Source organism: Herpailurus yagouaroundi, unplaced genomic scaffold (assembly GCF_014898765.1).
Source record: "Herpailurus yagouaroundi ecotype Mexico unplaced genomic scaffold, PumYag 181, whole genome shotgun sequence".
NCBI lineage: Eukaryota > Metazoa > Chordata > Mammalia > Carnivora > Felidae > Herpailurus > Herpailurus yagouaroundi.
The window spans coordinates 2568546-2587000 of NW_024412412.1; the positions used below are offsets into that span (position 1 = coordinate 2568546).

Here is an 18455-nt window from a genome sequence, read left to right on the forward strand (position 1 = left end):
GCACCATGTACAGTATGCATGTAATAGACTATACATACACATACATACATGTATTTTAAGATTTTATAATTCCTTTATAATTTTCTAGAGACAAATAATTAAAGGAAGCATGTAAGCCAGGAGGACTTTCCCAATGGATGAACTGCTCTAAAACAAAGAATTAGAAAGAGGAAGAGAATTTTATGATTTCAACATGGTTCTGGCTCATACAATTCCTTTCTCATAGCAGCCCCCCCCCCCCGTAATGAAATCTTCATCACGTTGGAGGCAGGACGCTTGGGTCTTTTAAATAGCACAAAAGTGAATCACAGACATGTAATTTCAAGAAACTTTTAGAACCAGAATTTGAAGATGATCCAGAGAGAAACATGGTCCCAGGACCGTCACGTGCCAACGTGCACTGAGCTCCTCACAACAAATACGGGTGTGGGTCTACATGTTGGCCAAGATGAGGCTTCTCTGATGAGCTGCTTGGGCGGAGCTCAGACCTATGACTGACTCTGCCCCAAACAGGCAGCCAAGACTGACAAGTGCTCATGGCCACGGGGTCTCCCTGGGGGAGAGTCCATGTCTCATAGTGGGGAGAGCAGTGTCGCTTCCTTGAGGCATGAGAAGTTAAACCACTTGGGGGGAAGAATGAAGGGCAGGGAATTATTTCAGTACGTGAACGTTGAAAGCAAAACTTTGCAGGTGACAAATATGGCAAAAGGCCTGGTGTGGCAGGCGCTCAGTGGGTAAGAGACAAGGAGGGGATTGGAAAGCAAAAGCCACTGCAACCTGAGACTTTAGGACCTAAAAACGTGGGGTTTTCTCGTGGGCAAAATGGGAGTGAAAAATGTGTATCAAGGTGTTTCCGTGATCAAAGCTTTGTCGTAGAAAGGTACTTTGGTGACGCTTTGGGTGAAAACAGGGAGAGAATTGGAGTATCTGAAGACCTGTGTTCACCACACTCATGCCTCTTCCCACCTAGCGACGCCCACACCTTGAGCTAATGTGGCACTTAAAAAGTGGGCATTTTAGGGGCGCCTGGGTGGCGCAGTCGGTTGGGCGTCCGACTTCAGCCAGGTCATGATCTCACAGTCCCTGAGTTCGAGCCCCGCGTCGGGCTCTGTGCTGACCGCTCAGAGCCTGGAGCCTGTTTCCGATTCTGTGTCTCCCTCTCTCTCTGCCCCTCCCCCGTTCATGCTCTGTCTCTCTCTGTCCCAAAAATAAATAAAAACGTTGAAAAAAAATTAAAAAAAAAAACAAAACAACAGTGGGCATTTTAGGGCATAGACTATGTTTTGTTCATCCTGGCCGTTATCACAATTGTTTGTTATTATCATTATTATTATTATTATTATTATTATTATTATTATTTTAGAGAGAGAGAGAGAGAGAGAGAGATAGTGACAGAGAGAGCACATGAGCAGGGTAGGGGCAGAGAGAGAGGGAGAGAGAGAATCCCAAGCAGACTCCATCCTCAGCACAGAGCCTGATGTGGGGCTCGATCCCATGACTCTGGGATTATGACCTGAGCAGAAATCAAGAGTCGGACATTCAACCAACTGAGTCACCAGGTGCCCCCAAAATTGTTGAACTGATTTATTTCCCAGGAGAGAGTAAGGAAAAGAAGAAAGATAATACAAGATAAGGCAGTATAGATTTTCATTTAACCCTCTGTGCAACTATTTTAATTTCAAATTAAAATTTAAATTAAAATTTTCTGCCTGGATAGAATGTGATAAATGTATATCTTTAAACATTTCAGACTGGGAAACTCTGATCAATATTTAGGATAGAGGTGTGACTTTTTTTTTATCTGTTGGGAAATCATAATTGTGTTGTGACAATTCAATAAATTTTGAAATAAACTAAAATCATAGAATATGGCTGCTATATTCCATTGTGATAAATATGTTCTACCGTTTATCTATGAACAAAAGTAAAAGGAATAGGAAAGTAACTGGAGGATGTCGTTAAGCACTTAGGTGGAAAAAACGAATTAACGGGAGCTGAAGAAGTGACATTAGTTTAAAGGAAATGGTCAAGCAAAAAGAGTGAGAATCAGGAGCTATTCTAAGTTTTATTGTTTGTTTATTGTAGCAAAGTAGATATTCTGAAGCCCTCTCACTTTTTATTTTTTTTTTTTTAATTTTTTTTCAACGTTTTTTATTTATTTTTTGGGACAGAGAGAGACAGAGCATGAACGGGGGAGGGGCAGAGAGAGAGGGAGACACAGAATCGGAAACAGGCTCCAGGCTCCAGGCTCCGAGCCATCAGCCCAGAGCCTGACGCGGGGCTCGAACTCACCGACCGCGAGATCGTGACCTGGCTGAAGTCGGACGCTCAACCGACTGCGCCACCCAGGCGCCCCAACCTCTCACTTTTCAAATGAGAGTAACAGCTGTCGCTCATTCACAGAGTAAGTGAACCAGCCCTTTGCCTGGTGGGGAGCTGGTCCCCCTGCCCTGGTCTCCACGAGCAAGTCCATCATCTCTTAAACACCAAGGAAAGCCCAGCCCGAAAAGCCCAACAGTCTTGAGTACTGGCCCAGGGTAGACACTACATGGTGTGTGGTAAAATAGCAAGCAAGTTCGTCACACGGTTCATGAAAGGCCCGTGACCTAAACCACCTAAGGCTAAAGTAAGATCCTGGTGAAGGTTTTCGTCAGTTTTGAAGAGGCCTGTAGATAATAAATAGAGTAAAACCTTGGTTTGTCAGCATAACACCTTCCGGAAACACGCTTGTCATCCAAAGCACTCATATATCAAAGCAAATTTCAAGGACCACTGGCTCAGCTGTGATCATGTGACATCGGGCGTCACGTACGACTTGTGTTGCGAGACCTCGCTCATTTACCAAGTTAACATTTATTAGAAATGTCTGCCCGTCTTGTGCAAACACACACACGCAGAACAACTTACTTGCCATCCAGAAACTGTTTGTCTCCCGCATGCCAATTTCTTACCCAACAAGTAACTTACTTGTGTTATAATTGTACTTTCCAAAGGGTTTTCCCTCAAACAGATTCTAGCCTTAGAATCTTTACCTGCTGTCTGTCTATGAGTGGATGGCTGCTACATCACATGTAAAGAAAAAAAAACAAAACTTAGCCATGTAGGGTTTTCACTGTACCACTGGGAAAAAAAGAACCTGGTCTATAAAGTTATAAAAACGACTATCTGGTTTACTCCAAAAAAGAACCCAAATCAAAGGAAATGTCCGTGGTCAAGAGTGAGATTGGAGGTGTGGGAATCCAGCTCTGGGAAAAGTGCAGACCCAGCAGGAAGGCCCTTCTAGAGAAGAAGCCAGGCGGAAAGCTGGCTCAGACTGGAAGCGAAGTTCAGGAGGGAAATTCGTAAGCGAGGTGTCGTGGGGTCACATGGGGATCTGCCCACTTTTACATCTCTACCTACTCGAAGGTGAGCTCACTGATCCGGTGACTTCTGTCAGCATCGGACTGAGAAATGCAGGTGCAGACTGGTATCCAGTGTTCCCCTGGCCCACTCACTTGGCCATCCTGCCTCAAAAAACACTAGTTTCTAACAAAGGATGAGTCAAGCCAAACTGATTCTCTCTGATTATTCTGGATCAGAATCTTAGAAGAAAATTTACGCATTTTACATGACATTGATAAAATAACTGGAATGGATGCTGTGTACGTTTAGAAAACCTGTTGCTTTAACACAAATCGTCTTCTTTTATAGTTTTTATTATAGTCAGAGCCGAAAGATTTGTTTATAAGATGACAGAAAAATTAACATCGAAACAAATATGACCACGAATAAACCTTAAAGAAAGAGAAACTTACCAAACTCCTTTGGCACCGTTATGGAGTAGAGGCATATTTGACCGGCCGTGTAATTATGAGGGTAGTTTGGTGACAAAACGACCCCTTCGGACCCCGTGTACTGGCCTCCGCAGGGAGCTGCAAGAGGGAGTAAGCAAACAGCATGTGCAAAACCATCGCCACACCTGCTCGCGAGGGGCAGGGCCGCAGGAGGATGAAAACACTGAGGAAATGAGCATCTCACCTGGTTTGTTCAACAGTTTAACAAAGTGGGGGGAGGGGGGTGGTGCCTGGGTGGCTTAGTGGGTTGAGCGTCCAACTTCGGCTCAGGTCATGATCTCACGGGTCGTCAGTTCGAGCTCCGCATCAGGCTCTGTGCTGACAGCTCAGAGCCTGGAGCCTGTTTCAGATTCTGTGTCTCCCTCTCTCTAGGCCCCTTCCCCACCCCCCCACTCACACTCTGTCTCTCTCTGTTGCTCACACTCTTTCCCTCAAAAATAAACATTAAAAAAATTTAAAAAAGAAATTTAACAAAGTGGCCAATGGAAAGACTACTTAACTTCACTGTGGGAAGTGAAGGAAAAGAAAAGCGGAGATTTACCAAGTTTGAATAAAGAAAACTTAGGAGAAAAACCTATGATGGTCTCAGGAAATCCCAAAACCTCTCCCAGACGTGCTAAAATGATCATGAAAATGTTAGTAAGAAACTAACAACAAGCCTGAAGTGAACAGATTCCTGAGTTACTTTGAGTCTCACGAGAATTTTCTGGTTGGCATCAGTCATATTAACTGAAGAGCTACAAAAATTATTTCAGTTTTCTACTGTTTTTACATTACTACAGGGCTTAGAAAAAATAATGTTTGCTTTTAGCTTTTCATTGTTGAACTTTTCATCTCAAAGACTCGGTTCAAGAGTAGCATGTAGAATTACTAATAAGCCGGGGTCTCTGTAAGTTTGATTGAAAACTGAATTGATTCATAACGAGAAAGCCAGGGCAGATACAGTAACAAGTGTTACGTGCAGAGCTCTGTGTGTGCGCACGCGCGTGTGCGTGTCTTTACTTTCCTTCTCATTATTTTATTCGCTTGGGCATTACTTTTGCTAAGGAAACACTGAAAACACTGGGACAACACCGAAAATACTCTGGAAGCATGTTCAGACAGACATTCAATTGAATCCTAGTCTCGTGACTCCCAGTTTTTTAATTAAACGCCCTATCCTTCAATCCGTCAAATGTGACTTCAGAAGACGTCCCAGTCTGCAGAGTGTGACCCGGGACAGGCACTGAACTACCAGCCTCCCGGACCCCGCTGCCTGCAGCCTGACCACGCTGCTCCTGGTCTCAGATACACCCCCATGGACCTCAAGTCAGAATCATTTTTAGTGTTTGAAAAAGTAGATTTGTACAACTTATTTATTCTTGATAAGACAGTTTTCAAGCACCAAAAGACAAATCAAAGGCAATATATTTAATCCTTCCAATGTTAATTAACACACTATCAAGTCCTAACTGATAGGCATTCTTCGCAACTAACAAAGCTCCTTGGACTATGTTGACATTTAATGTCAAAGCACCTCATTCGTGATTTGTGAGAGTTCGAAGCCATACATCACAACAGCTTGGAAAACTGAAGTCTTATTCTAAGTTTCAAGGGAAAACAGCTTACGCATCTGACAGCGTTGATCTACTTATGATCAACAGGTAGAGATTTTCTTTAACTACACTGAGTGTGGTCTTCCCGCTGGTGTCTTGATTCAGAATAATTTTATCATCCCACGACACTTACACTGACATTTTACAATTCTAAAAAGAAAAATTCTACTTTAACTTGTTGATAGAAGTTAAACTCCCAAGCTGAAGGTTCTACATGAAATGCTAGGTGACTTATTCTACTAATTTAGATACATCGCTTAATTTTTTTTTCACCTCATCCATATAAATGCAACCAGGGTATTTCAGAACTACTTTTCTCCTTAAAAGTTTACAGTTCAAATTTTAAAACGTAAGTACCATGAAGCATAGAAATCTATTTTTTGCTCAGCCATATAAAACTCAAGCAGGTAACTGTGCAAATATCCTTTCTTTTAAACCTAGAAAATCCATCCAGTTCAAATTTTAAGCCACAGGTATAAATAAAAAGTGGAAGCAAATCACCACTGGGGTAACATTTGGATGCCCAAATGATCTGACAGACAGAAATCTTATCAAGGACACTGTGTGATGTATTTGTGGAAGTATACCTACAAACATTTATTTTGTTCAAGGACAGGATGAAAGAGAATTATTTTATGATAACACAAGACATTAAAAAAAAAAAAAAGATGAAATGAAAGGAAACTGACCTGGCATTTTAGGTCTACTGCTTCCTTGATGCATTCGGTTGTGCTTACACATTCTAGATAAGCACCAGAACTATTTTGCACACAAGCAAACATTTGTGAAATTGACAAAAATATGTATAGGATTTTCACTTCATTCTTAATGATTATTCTGTCCGTGTTACTGCGCTGACCTCAGATGCAGATAGGTATGGTCTTTTCCGTAATGGGCATTATTTTACGTTAATGTGATGAAAGAAAAATAAAGATGTTCTTGCTCTTTGGTAATTAATGCATGAAACAGATAATTTTCTAAATGAATAAAGAGCAATAATATCATAACTACAGATGGTAACAAGAACTCACTCATCCATCTGGTTAACTTGAATGTATGCCTCATACGTAAAGACAACAAAATTCAATCGAATCGAATGTAAACTGAAACAACACAGCTAACATCCTGACCCGTGAAACGGGCTCTGGGTTGTTTCAATTTCAGTTCAATTTACAGTAAATTTCAGTGAAGAAAAACTGCAGACAACAGATGAATCACCAAGAAAAAAAAAATCATATTCTACATTTAAAATAAACTAGTCCAGAACGTGCAGCCTGCATTCCATAATATATGGAATATTGAAATGGTTTTTTTTTAATGTTTTATTTATTTTTGAAAGAGAGAGAGAGAGAGAGAGAGAGAGAGAGAGAATGAGTGGGGGAGAAACAGAGAGAGAGGGAGACACATAATATGAAGCAGGCTCCAGGCTCTGAGCTGTCAGCACAGAGCCCGACGCGGGGCTCGAACCCATGAACCTTGAGATCATGATCTGAGCCGAAGTTGGACGCTTAATAGACTGAGCCATTCAGGCTTGAACCGTTTACAATATAGCAGAAATCCCTGGTTTAGCTGGTCATCTAAATGATCCACAGGTAGTGATTCATGCACAAAATGTGTTATTCCCCATGACAGATCCAAAATAAACTACGGGGGGAGGTAATTTCTACTTTAATGATTTGGTATTTTGAGTTCTACTTAAATGTAAATAAATAGCATAAATAAAAATTTATGTGTTGTGCACTTTGATGACAGGTAAACAGAAATTGCTCTTGGCTTTATGGGTCTTCAAATACAGAAGAAATAGTCTCTAATTTACAATTTGATTCTGTATCTATTATCCAAATGTGACTTCTTTTATTTATGTTTATTTTGTGGCTATCATTCCCCCACAGGTTCAAATTGCATTTGAGTTTAATACAAATTTAATTCCTCCTGCATATTATTTAACAAAGTCTAAAACTCACGTTCTTTCTTATTTTTACTCTGGTCCCCATATATATATCCTCTATGGAGATGTCTGAAGAGGGATATTACCACACCTGGGATGTACATTTAGTGGAATACAAGTAAAAATATTAGAACCTCTGTAGAAAGTTATATCCCGGGAGGTGTTTCTGTTCACACATTATCTATGCGGGATGGCTGCTGGGAACTGAGGTGTGTGTAAGTGCACTGCATTTGTTGGGGTTTCATGCTCAACAGTCACGACGTGACTGGATGTCAGACCAAGAGTCCGCAATCATTGCCCTCTGGTTTATTAAAAGGATCATGTACTCCATTTACATGTAGATTAAGATCTACATACAGAATCCAGATTTTCTATTTATTGAGCACCTACTTTGTCTGAGACAGCCATATGCATATCCCATTTAATCTTTCCAACACTGGTGAGGTAGGCATTCTTATGTCCTGAGCCCTGGGTGGTGCAGCCAGAATTTGGCCACCTCTAGTTGGATAACCCCTGGGCCCTGCTCTAATCCCCACCCTCAGAACCTCTCCCCTGGAAAGTGGGGTCCTCAAGACCTAGGAAAGCAGCCTGCAGGCAGCCCTGGACCCACTTCTGGGACGGCGATCTAGGACCCTAGGCTCCCATGAGAGCACTGCCTGGGTTCCACTGTGTCACCTCCCAGACACCCCTCATGTTAGTTTTTAGGAAATTTAGCGGGAAGGACCCCAAAACTTCCATGTTGTCGAACCTGCCCAAAGCAGCTCACACGGTAACTTAAGTATGTGGCTTTTCAGCATTTTTCATTAAATAGAGCCAGGGGAGGCACTGACTCACAAGCTGGCCTTCATGGTCATGACTTAAATACACTGCCTGGTGCTAAAATTTACAAACTTCCCTCATAAATTTGCTTTCTATATATGCATATTATTTTTACATATACATGTACATGAATCATGTACATCACACACACATATTTAATCTACATTTAATATATATTTTATTTAATGTAATGTATTTATTTCAATATCTATATTTAGTATATATTGAAATATATATACACGTATACACCCTATAAGTATAAAGGGAAATAAACCTAAAAACATAATAAAAATATATATTACTTATTTATATTATTAGTTATCCATCAACATTATATTTATTATATTAATGTTATATATTATTGGTGTATAAATATATATATTTCAATATATATTATATATGTTTGTTATTAATAGAAACAATATTTTTTATTATGTTTATAGATTAATTTCCCTTTACACTCATAGGTGTGTATATGTGTATGTATGTAAAGGGTAATTTACATATATAACAAGTGGCTTCCAAAATCTCAAAAGTAAAAAATAACAATAAACATTGAAATAGAAGTTTTAGATTGCTTTTTAAGAATTTGAGATGAATGATGTTTCTCAGGCCCTTCCAAATCTATGAGGTTACTGGGCATTTTATTTCATGTATATGGCATTATTTATATTTTATAAAGGGCATGTGCATTTTAAATATAATTAAAATGTGACATATTAAGTTTCTACAAAATGTAACATAAATATACGTGGGTTTTTACGTATCTATATTTTTAATGGTTATTTCTTTTTGAGAGAGAGAGAGAGACAGAACATGAGTGGGGGAGAGGTAGAAAGAGAGGGAGACACAGAATCTGAAGCAGGTTCCAGGCTCTGAGCTGTCAGCACAGAGCCCGATGTGGGCCTCGAACCCATGAACCACATGCAAAATCATGACCTGCGCTGAGTCGGATGCTCAACTGACTGAGTCGCCCAGGCGCCCTGATTTTTACATCTTTTACAGCTATCGCTCCATATGATTATTATGATAGGTCCACAGAGGGTATCAGGCAAATATCACCGTTGTCCCTGACGAGAAGACACAGAGGCCCACAGGCACTGAACCACCTTCCCACCTCGCACATGAGGTTAAGAGTGGATCTGGAACTGGACTCCTCTCTGGCTTTTCCTCAAGACCGAAACAGAGCAGGCAGGCCCACGGCCACCCCTATCCCGGGCCCAATGGCGTTGGGGGAACGCAGATTTGCAACAAGGAAATCCCACAGGGTCCCACATGCACTTTGCAGTTAACATGAGTTATGAGGCTGGCCAGCTTCCTCACCCTCCACAGAAGAGATTACAATGCTGAGGACCCAAACCTTACTGGTTAAGTTCAGACTTTAATGAAAAACACGGAAACGCGCACTATGCATGGGGGGGGGCCATGGTGTATTTACTTCCCTCAGCATCGTTCACTCTTTCAGACCTGGAATCTGAGAAGCATCGATGAATCTGTTTTCATTTTGGTTATTAAAACATGTCAGATTAGGAAGATTTAACAGGCTGCATAATTTTCCATGAAAATTTATTTTTAGCTTTTCACTAACTTATTCATTTCCTCTAGAAACTTGTGTGAAGTCCTTACTGTGCCAGTACCCAGTGGTGAGTCCTGGCAAGGTGGCTTCTTAAATCGACAAGTTCTCGGGTTCACACACAGACTTAGGGACACGGATGTCACAGTGCGACCAAGGGCGTTACGTTGGTTTGTTTCTTTTGTTTAATTTTTAAATTTGACCGATTTGGTCTGAAGGGACCAGTAACGTGAGCTGTCCTGAGTGGGGGAGAAAAAGAAAGCTTTTGGTAAGTTCATTATATCTAACTAAACTTGTACCTGAGTTCATCCTAAAATAACTTGGAAATCATTTTTTTTTTTTTCTGCAAACGCCATGGGCTTTACCATCTTCTTTTTAATGTGCATCATCTCAGGGTAGAGGTTACAAGTCATATGCCCAAAGCTGGAACACTTTGGTCTATGGACAGTCCTATGAAATCACTGACTGGATTAACATACGGACACGGCCAGAGACCCGGAAATCTACATCTGTCTGTCACTGCACTGTCCGGGGTAACTGCCACCAGACTGCTGTCACTGTAGGTCAGTTCTGTCTCTTCTTTTTTTGAGAGAGAAAGAGAAGGAGAGAGAGAGGGAGAGAGTGCCACGAGCTGGGGAGGGACAGAAGGAGAGAGAGAATCTCAAGCAGGATCCAGTGACAGCACGAGTCCTGACCCAGGGCTCACTCCCACAGCCCTGTGAAATCACGACCCGAGCCAGGATCAAGAGTCAGACACTCAACTGAGCTGCTCAGGTGCCCTAGTTCTGTCTGCTCTTGAAGGTTGATCTTACCTTTTAATGTGTGGATTTAGTAAGTGAATGCCCATATAAAGAATTACAACCAGTGATATTTGGGGGGAGAATGACACATGAATATATACACATATATACATGTGTACACACACACACACACACACACACACACACACACAGACATGGAGACAGAAGCAGAAGGGTGCATCAGGAGACTGTCACTTAGTACCTGTAAATGTGCATCAGGCCTAGTATATTAAAAAAAAAAAAAAAAAGAAGTTAAAAATGCCAGACTATCTGAGAGAAAAATGTCACCCCTCCCCGAAGCCTGTGACAATGGCCATACATCAAATGATCAAGGCATGTGAAATACTTAGTCTGCACTGGCTCTGTAAGGGAATCTAGCCCTAACCACTGGTTAGGGGACTACAGCACCGAAGCGTGACAGCATTTCTAAAATGAGACATTGCATTCTAAAGTAAAAGTAAAATGAGATGTTGTATTCTAATTTTTTTAAACATTTATTTATTTTTGAGACAGAGAGAGACAGAGCATGAGCAGGGGAGGGGCAGAGAGAGAGGGAGACACAGAAACGGAAGCAGGCTCCAGGCTCTGAGCTGTTAGCACAGAGCCTGATGCGGGGCTTGAACTCATGAGCCATGAGATCATGACCTGAGCCCCCCAGGCGCCCCTGAGACGTTGCATTCTAAAGTAAAAGTCAAATGAGACCGTGCATTCTAAAGTAAAAGTGTTATGAACGACAGCACAGGGCCCACGCGTACCGTTGCAGGAAGGCAAGGCCTGACTCCAGGCAGGTTTTCCGTCCGCTCCGATCACACACGTGATGGAGGAGGGGTCCACAATCTTGTAGCCAGAGTCACACTGGTAGGTCACGGTTGAGCCAAGCTTGAAGTCCGTGCCAATGCGTGTCCCGTTCATTATATTTCCAGGGTCGAAACAGGCTTCCCGGGGCTTCTCTGTAGAAGCAAAGGTCACCTCCGTAAGGGCAGGGATCTTAAGCTTCTGTCTGTTTCTCTGTTTGCTTGCTCATTTTATCTACTGCCTACAACAGTGCCTGGTATATGAGAAAAGCTCAAAAAGTATTTATAGATGGACAAATAACCAAGTTAGTAGCTAAGTATCAAGTTAATATTAATAACATGTCATTATTAATGTGATAACTACCAAGTTAACAATTCAATAACACGAAAATAGGAAAAACTCCAACTTAATACAATTACACTTCTTTTCTTAAAACCACATTTTACTACAGAATCGTTATTGAATCACTTTCATTTAGGTAAAAAACACAACATTACTTTTTACAAGTTTTTTTTTGTTTTGTTTTGTTTTTTTGTTTTTTCTTTTTGCTACGGAACCTAGTACTGAAGCAAAGAAAGCGAGGCTGGAAAAGTTGAGGTCGTTTCCTACCACTGCACTTAAATCATGCTGATGTGAAACCACACGCCCCAGAGGCCATGAGAGAATCCGGCCACTCCCCGGGTCGGGCTCGGTGCATGCCAGTGCTCAGCACTTGATACAGGGAAGAAGAGACCGAGACCGGCAGGGAGGACAGGAGAAGTTCCGGGCCTCCCACAGGGCTCCCTCCCTGCACTCGGGGGCACAACGCCTGGCGGCGGGGTCGGGACCAATGGATAGCGCCAGTCGCCGCACCTTCACCGCCAGGACCTCCCGACAGCTCCGACCTGGCTGCGGTGACCGCCCCAGGGAGGTGAGGGCCGGCTGCGTTCTAGGCACGGGGCGGGCTGCACCTCGCCCTCCATTCTGTCCTCCCCTGCAGCTCTGCGAGGGCCAGAGCTGGTCTGCTGCGGACTGTGGACCTGGAAGCCCAAGAGAAGTGTAACAACTTTCACTTGGGGCACCTGGGAGGCTCAGACGGTTAAGCGTCCGACCCTCGGTTGCCGCCCAGGTCGCGATCTCACAGTTTGTGAGTCGGAGGCCCATGCTGGGCTCCGTGCTGACAGCTCAGAGCCTGCCTGGGATTCTCTCTCTCCCTGTCTCTCTCTGCCCTTCCCTTGTCTCGCTCTCAAAATAAAGAAATAAACTGAAAAGAAACTTTCACTAAAAGCCTATCTGTTCCCAAATAGAAACCAGTCTTTTTTTTTTTCCCCTCTGAGACTTGTAGCTATGTGGTTAATTCCTATTGACTTTTGGTAACCTTACCATTTTAAATGTCTTTATATTCAATAGACCTTCCAAAATATCTCTAAATGGATAGATAACTCTCTCTATATATGTCTATAATATATATAAGTATATATATATAAGTATATATAATATACAAATTATAATATATAAATGTTATAAATATATACAATTATATAATTTATAATTATAAATATGTAGTTATATATATAGTAATATATATAGTTACATAGTTATATTGTACTTCATCATTTGAATGGCGTTTTTGCTTATACACGTCAACATTTTTCATGCCATCATCAAAGTTCCTGGTCATGTCAGAAGGCTCTAGACCTGAATTTCATAGATGTTCAAGTGATCAATTTAGAAGATACCTGAAACATTAATCTTCATTTTTTAACTGACAGTATAAAAATACAGTTTGGCTTGTCTGTGCATGTCTGTGTGTGTGTGTGTGGCAGAGACAGACAGAGACAGACAGACAGAGGGATTAAGGTCATTAATATCAATACATGCTCAAGGGTAACTTGAGTGGATAAAATAGACACGTTTTCACTCTTCTTCTGCCTTGACGTGTGTCAATTCCTTCATTCGCATACAAAAGATCTCTGGAAATTATAAGTGGTAGACTGATTTTCTTTGGCTGGAATTAATATTGATCATGCTCTCTGTTTAAATTGTTTCTTACTGATTGTCTATCTGTTGCTTATTATTATTTCCACCAACTCCTCTTTGCAGGAAAACCATCCTGAGAGGTTCTAACAGATATGCCATGACAGACTGAAAGTGGAGTGACTTTTGAGGACTTAACATTGCGTGTCCCCTTAGGAGTGGATGGCATGTGGCAGAGGAGAACAGCACGAAGCTTGGGAAGGCTTGCAGGAAACAAAAGAGGGCTGTTGAACTGTATTTATTCCATATTTTCCATTGTGTTTATAACGATCTGTGTCAACATCAGCCAAACAGAGATCTCGTTGGCAACTGCTGACTTCACGTATTCTGAGAATGTATTATGGGGGCGCCTGGGTGGCTCAGACGGTTGGGCGGCCGACTTCAGCTCAGGTCACGATCTCACAGTTCCTGGGTTCGAGCCCCGCGTCGGGCTGTGCGCTGACAGCTCAGAGTCTGGATTTTGTGTGTCTCCTTCTCTGTGCCCCTCCTGGGCTCATGCTTCCTCTCTCTCTTAAAGTGCTAAAAATTTTCTCAGTACACAGCAGCAGTCCCCCTTATTTAGGAGATGCATTTCCAGACCCCCAGGAAAGGCCTGAAATTGCACAGAGTACCAAACCCTATGTATACTATGTTTTGTCCTACTTATATATACATATATGCCTATGAGAGTTTAAGAGATCAGCAATAATTACTACTAATAAAATGGAACAACTATAAAATATACCCAAGCTCATGAGTGACCTGGACACGACGACCAGTGTCAGGCTCCTGGGAACCTTCTGGTGCCCTTCTGAGTCCAGCTCAAGGGGCGGAGCATGTGCTTCCAGACCCCGCTGACCACGGGTCGCCCAGACCGAGACCAGGAAAGCAAAACCACAGAGAAGGGGTCTACCATACATGCCTGTTGCCCTTTCTCCCTTTTCAATCATTTATTTGTCATACATCCCTTTCAGTCGAGTTTACTGTCTCACTAAACACCATGTACACGACCGCCTGCTCTGTGTCACCGAGTTAGGTCTCTGATGGCAGGTGTCTTCATCTCTGCAAATGAACCCCCTCTAACCCTGTGGTTCCATTCCTCCAGCTCTTGGTTCAGAATGTTTCGTGATAAATCACAGACACGGTTTTCGCTTACGGTTTGTCCTATTTTCTAATTCGATGACTTTATAACATAGTGTGTTTTGCCACAGTTCATGTCCTTCCTCCCTAAGGACACGCCTCTGAGAACTCGCGCAAGAGGACAGTGGGTTCAATCAGCCGGCGTCAGACACTGTGGCTCAGGGACCCTGCCCGTGCCTCCTACTTCTCGTCCTGCCGGAGAGCTGACCAAAGCACCGTCACTGCGACCTTTCCTCGTCTTCTGCTACTTCTGTTTTTCACAGCCTCTCCTGGAGAGCTTTGAAAACATGAAGAGCTGTGGCCCCCAGTTCGAAAGCTGCCCTGGTCTTGAAAGAACCCACACAAAAGAGGCACGTCTCTCTTCCTACCCTTAGGAATGTACCTCCTTCCTCCTTTAGTCCCTCGTCCAGCCGAGGAGGCCCTGGAGAGCACAAAGTGCACAGGCAGGCAGTGACAAATGTCCATCCTTATGTTTAGAGGAGGGGTGGTGCTTTGCAGCTCATTCTAGAATGGGCACTGTCATGGTGAAGTGCACGTCTGTGAGTTCTCGTTACTCCAGAAACTGTCTGATGATATGGAAAATGCCTAAATGTGCTGTTTTTCATTATTCATAAACATTAACAGATCCCATCCCCAAAGCACAAGAACTCCTCTGACTGCTGAGTTATATAATATTTTTCTCTTAGGCATTTTAATAAGAATCAGTAAGTTTGTAGATTTTGGTGTTTAGAAGGAAATAGATTAATTTTCTACCTAAAATCATATAAAGAAACATAAGTCCATTGAAGCATTAACAGACATGAAATGTGTCCTGTGTTTTACTTGACAATTCTAATCACTGATAAGTAACTCAAGTTTAAATCAGTATACATATTTTCATTATTTTTTTAAAGCGCTCACTAGTCTGAATTGATATTTCATTAAGTCCTTTTCTCTAATTCTTTGTCATATATCTTGTATGTTCTTGGTTTCCATGAGACATGGATTTGAAAAGAATGTGATTATTTTCATGGACGCTATAGAAAAATGCTTAATTTAGGGTGTTTTGTGTTTGAGTTTGTCTCTATTTTCTCTGGCAACAGGTGATGGGGGGGGTCCCAAACGAAAGTGGGAGACACCCATCTGGTGGGCAAACAAGGAAGCTTGCCTTGGCTGGGGCTCCTCATGAACCAGTGCCCATGGGTGGTGGAGACAGGTGAGGGCCACAAAATCACACGTTGAAAAGCAAGGAGATAAAACTACTATTCTGATGTACTTAACCTTAGTCATTCTGAAGAAACAAATGAGAGGACATTAAAACACACGTGAAAATAATAACAATTATTATTTTTTTAGTGTTTCTTAATTTTTGAGAGAGAGAGAGAGAGAGAGAGAGAGAGACTATGACAATGAGCAGGGGAGGGGCAGAGAGACAGGGAGACACGGAATCGGAAGCAGGCTCCAGGCTCTGAGCTGTCAGCACAGAGCCTGACGCAGGGCTCGAACTCACAGACCGTGAGATCACGACCTGAGCCAAAGTCGGACGCTCAACCAACTGAGCTGCCCCAACTCTTAAATGTCATCAAATCCTTCAATACACACATCATAATTGATTTTTACATGACTATGAATTGGGGGAAAAAAAAAGAAATTATTCACTTTTCTTTTTTCCTTTCAGCAAAGGGAGAAATGTGTCTCTGGATTTTCTTCCCCACTGTAAATATCGAACATTATGTTATGCGAGCATTTTACGTATGAAACAGTCACACAAGACCTCAGAGATAAATGCTTACAATGAATAAACCTTGATGCAAATTATTTGACACACAAATCAAGCTGATCACAGTACCTTTAAATTCAATCGCAAACCCCGACAAGCCCACGGAAGCATCACTCCGGAAAGCCAGAAAAAGATTATTTCCACTGCTCTCTATTCTTTCTGGGGCTTGAGAACCCTGGAAACTTCCAAGGAGAGGTCTGTTGGAATCTTCTCCTTCATAGATATGCAGGAAATCATAACTGGGCTCCATGTTGAAACTAAAGGAAAGAGCATTCATCAGGTTCGGCACCGAACGCGTGTCTCGTATTTCCTCCAGACTACAAGCACACAGTGAGTTCACTTACCTTCATGCAACGAATTTTAAAAACCCAAACAACCCAGAAGTTAAATGTAAAAATAATTTAGATGTGACAGTAGCAATGTGTGTAACTAATATGAATGATCAATACTGTTAGCGTGAGACATAGTGACTGCTACATTCAAAATGGTAGGAGTTTATACTCTGCTTTCCCTTCAGATCGTATAAATCTTTCATCTTTTACCAAATGGGAGAAGTCTGAAGATATCTGTAAGACAATGATTCCTAATAACGTGGACAGAATATCTCTTCCCTGCACCCAGGAAATTGCTAAAGAAATATGGTTTGAAAGAAAGGGGTTCAAAAGGGAATTCCCACTAATATTTGATTTTTACGTGAATATTTTTAGTTTGAAAAATAGGTATCCTCGATATCGCTATCCTTAATTTTTTTTTTAATTCTCTGTTTGTTTTTACTTTTAAAAATGCAATTAGGGGCGCCTGGGTGGCGCAGTCAGTTAAGCGTCCGACTTCAGCCAGGTCACCATCTCGCGGTCGGTGAGTTCGAGCCCCGCGTCAGGCTCTGGACTGATGGCTCAGAGCCTGGAGCCTGTTTCCGATTCTGTGTCTCCCTCTCTCTCTGCCCCTCCCCCGTTCATGCTCTGTCTCTCTCTGTCCCAAAAATAAATAATAAAAACATTGAAAAAAAAATTAAAAAAAAAAAAATAAAAATGCAATTGCCTCTACTTGGTTGGGTCAGTCGGCTGACGTCAGTCGTCCCTGGGATGGCACGAGGGGTGGTAGGCACCCACTCCATTTCATGTTCCTACATCATTGACTTTTTCCAATCTTCTCTTCCCGCCCCACACCCCCCCCCCCCCGCTCTCTCCACTTCTCTCTCTGTGTCTCTCTCCCCTAGTATTAAATACCCTGGTAATCCCCAAAGTTCTCAGGTGAGATGTGGCTTTCCGTGTCTCTGCCATTTTTGATGAGAAGGCAGATGACGGTCTGGGCGCTGCAAAAACGCGCACACTCTCAGGTGAAACACTAAAGCGGGAACAGAACGATAAGATCTCGAGGAGATCAGAATTAACTGACAAATTAGACAGAGGTTTCAAGTAATGCCTTCTGACTGGCCTTCCACCTCTTCCTCATCTCTGAGTCGGGGCCTTTGTGTCTTCAGCAAGGACTCATTCCGAGCAGCGTCCACTCTGTCTCCCTTCAGTTGGCAGCGTATTTGGATAATAGGGATAGTGAGTCAGGAAGCTTTATCATCACTAACGTGGACGTTGTTTTAGTGGCTCTAGTTTATCTGGAGATCCAGGTGATGAAACAGGAACAAAAGGTCTCTCCAGAAATTGCCCCAGGTGTTCTGAAGGAAGCCACCGAGAGTGGGCACCACGGAGGACCCAACATTAACACCGCACCTCGTCCTGAATCGTGCCATCCCAGTTTATGCCAAGGCTACACTGGGACCTGCGGGAAGTCCCTGGACATAGTTTTTAAGGGCGCTTTAAAAGATTCCTTAGTCTGCTTATTTGACAAATTCCTTAAAAATCACAAATGAAGGAGTGAAAGATCAGGCATGACCAAACCGAAAGGTGTCAGCAGGAATTGTATCAAACAGAAGAATCTGATTGGAGGAAGGATTTTATTTGGGACACTTTATAAGAATGCTATTAGAAGCTGGGGATGCTGTGTCCCCATTAACCGTTAGAGCTCATTACTGTTATAGATTATATTTGAGCACTGGAGATACACTGAGTCACAGAAAGGAAATATAGTCTGACCTCTCTCTCTCGCTCTCTTTTTGGATATACCATAATCCATGCACTAAAGTCTGGAGTGACATTTGTAATTCATCATGATTCTACTTGTAAAATCCATTTTTTATGTCCTTT

The 18455-nt window shown here is 42.3% G+C and overlaps 1 protein-coding gene across 1 annotated transcript in view; it reads right to left on the reverse strand.

Moving 5' to 3' along the window:
* The window catches only part of CSMD1 (CUB and Sushi multiple domains 1), a 1645367-nt gene that overhangs the window by 245161 nt on the left and 1381751 nt on the right, over nt 1-18455 (reverse strand). Inside the window, exons 28-30 of the mRNA XM_040490416.1 lie at nt 16327-16514; nt 11324-11518; nt 3795-3911 (exon numbers count right to left, since the gene is read on the reverse strand). Of these exons, the coding sequence (XP_040346350.1) occupies nt 3795-3911; nt 11324-11518; nt 16327-16514 (500 nt within the window). The remainder of the gene's footprint in view (nt 1-3794; nt 3912-11323; nt 11519-16326; nt 16515-18455) is intronic.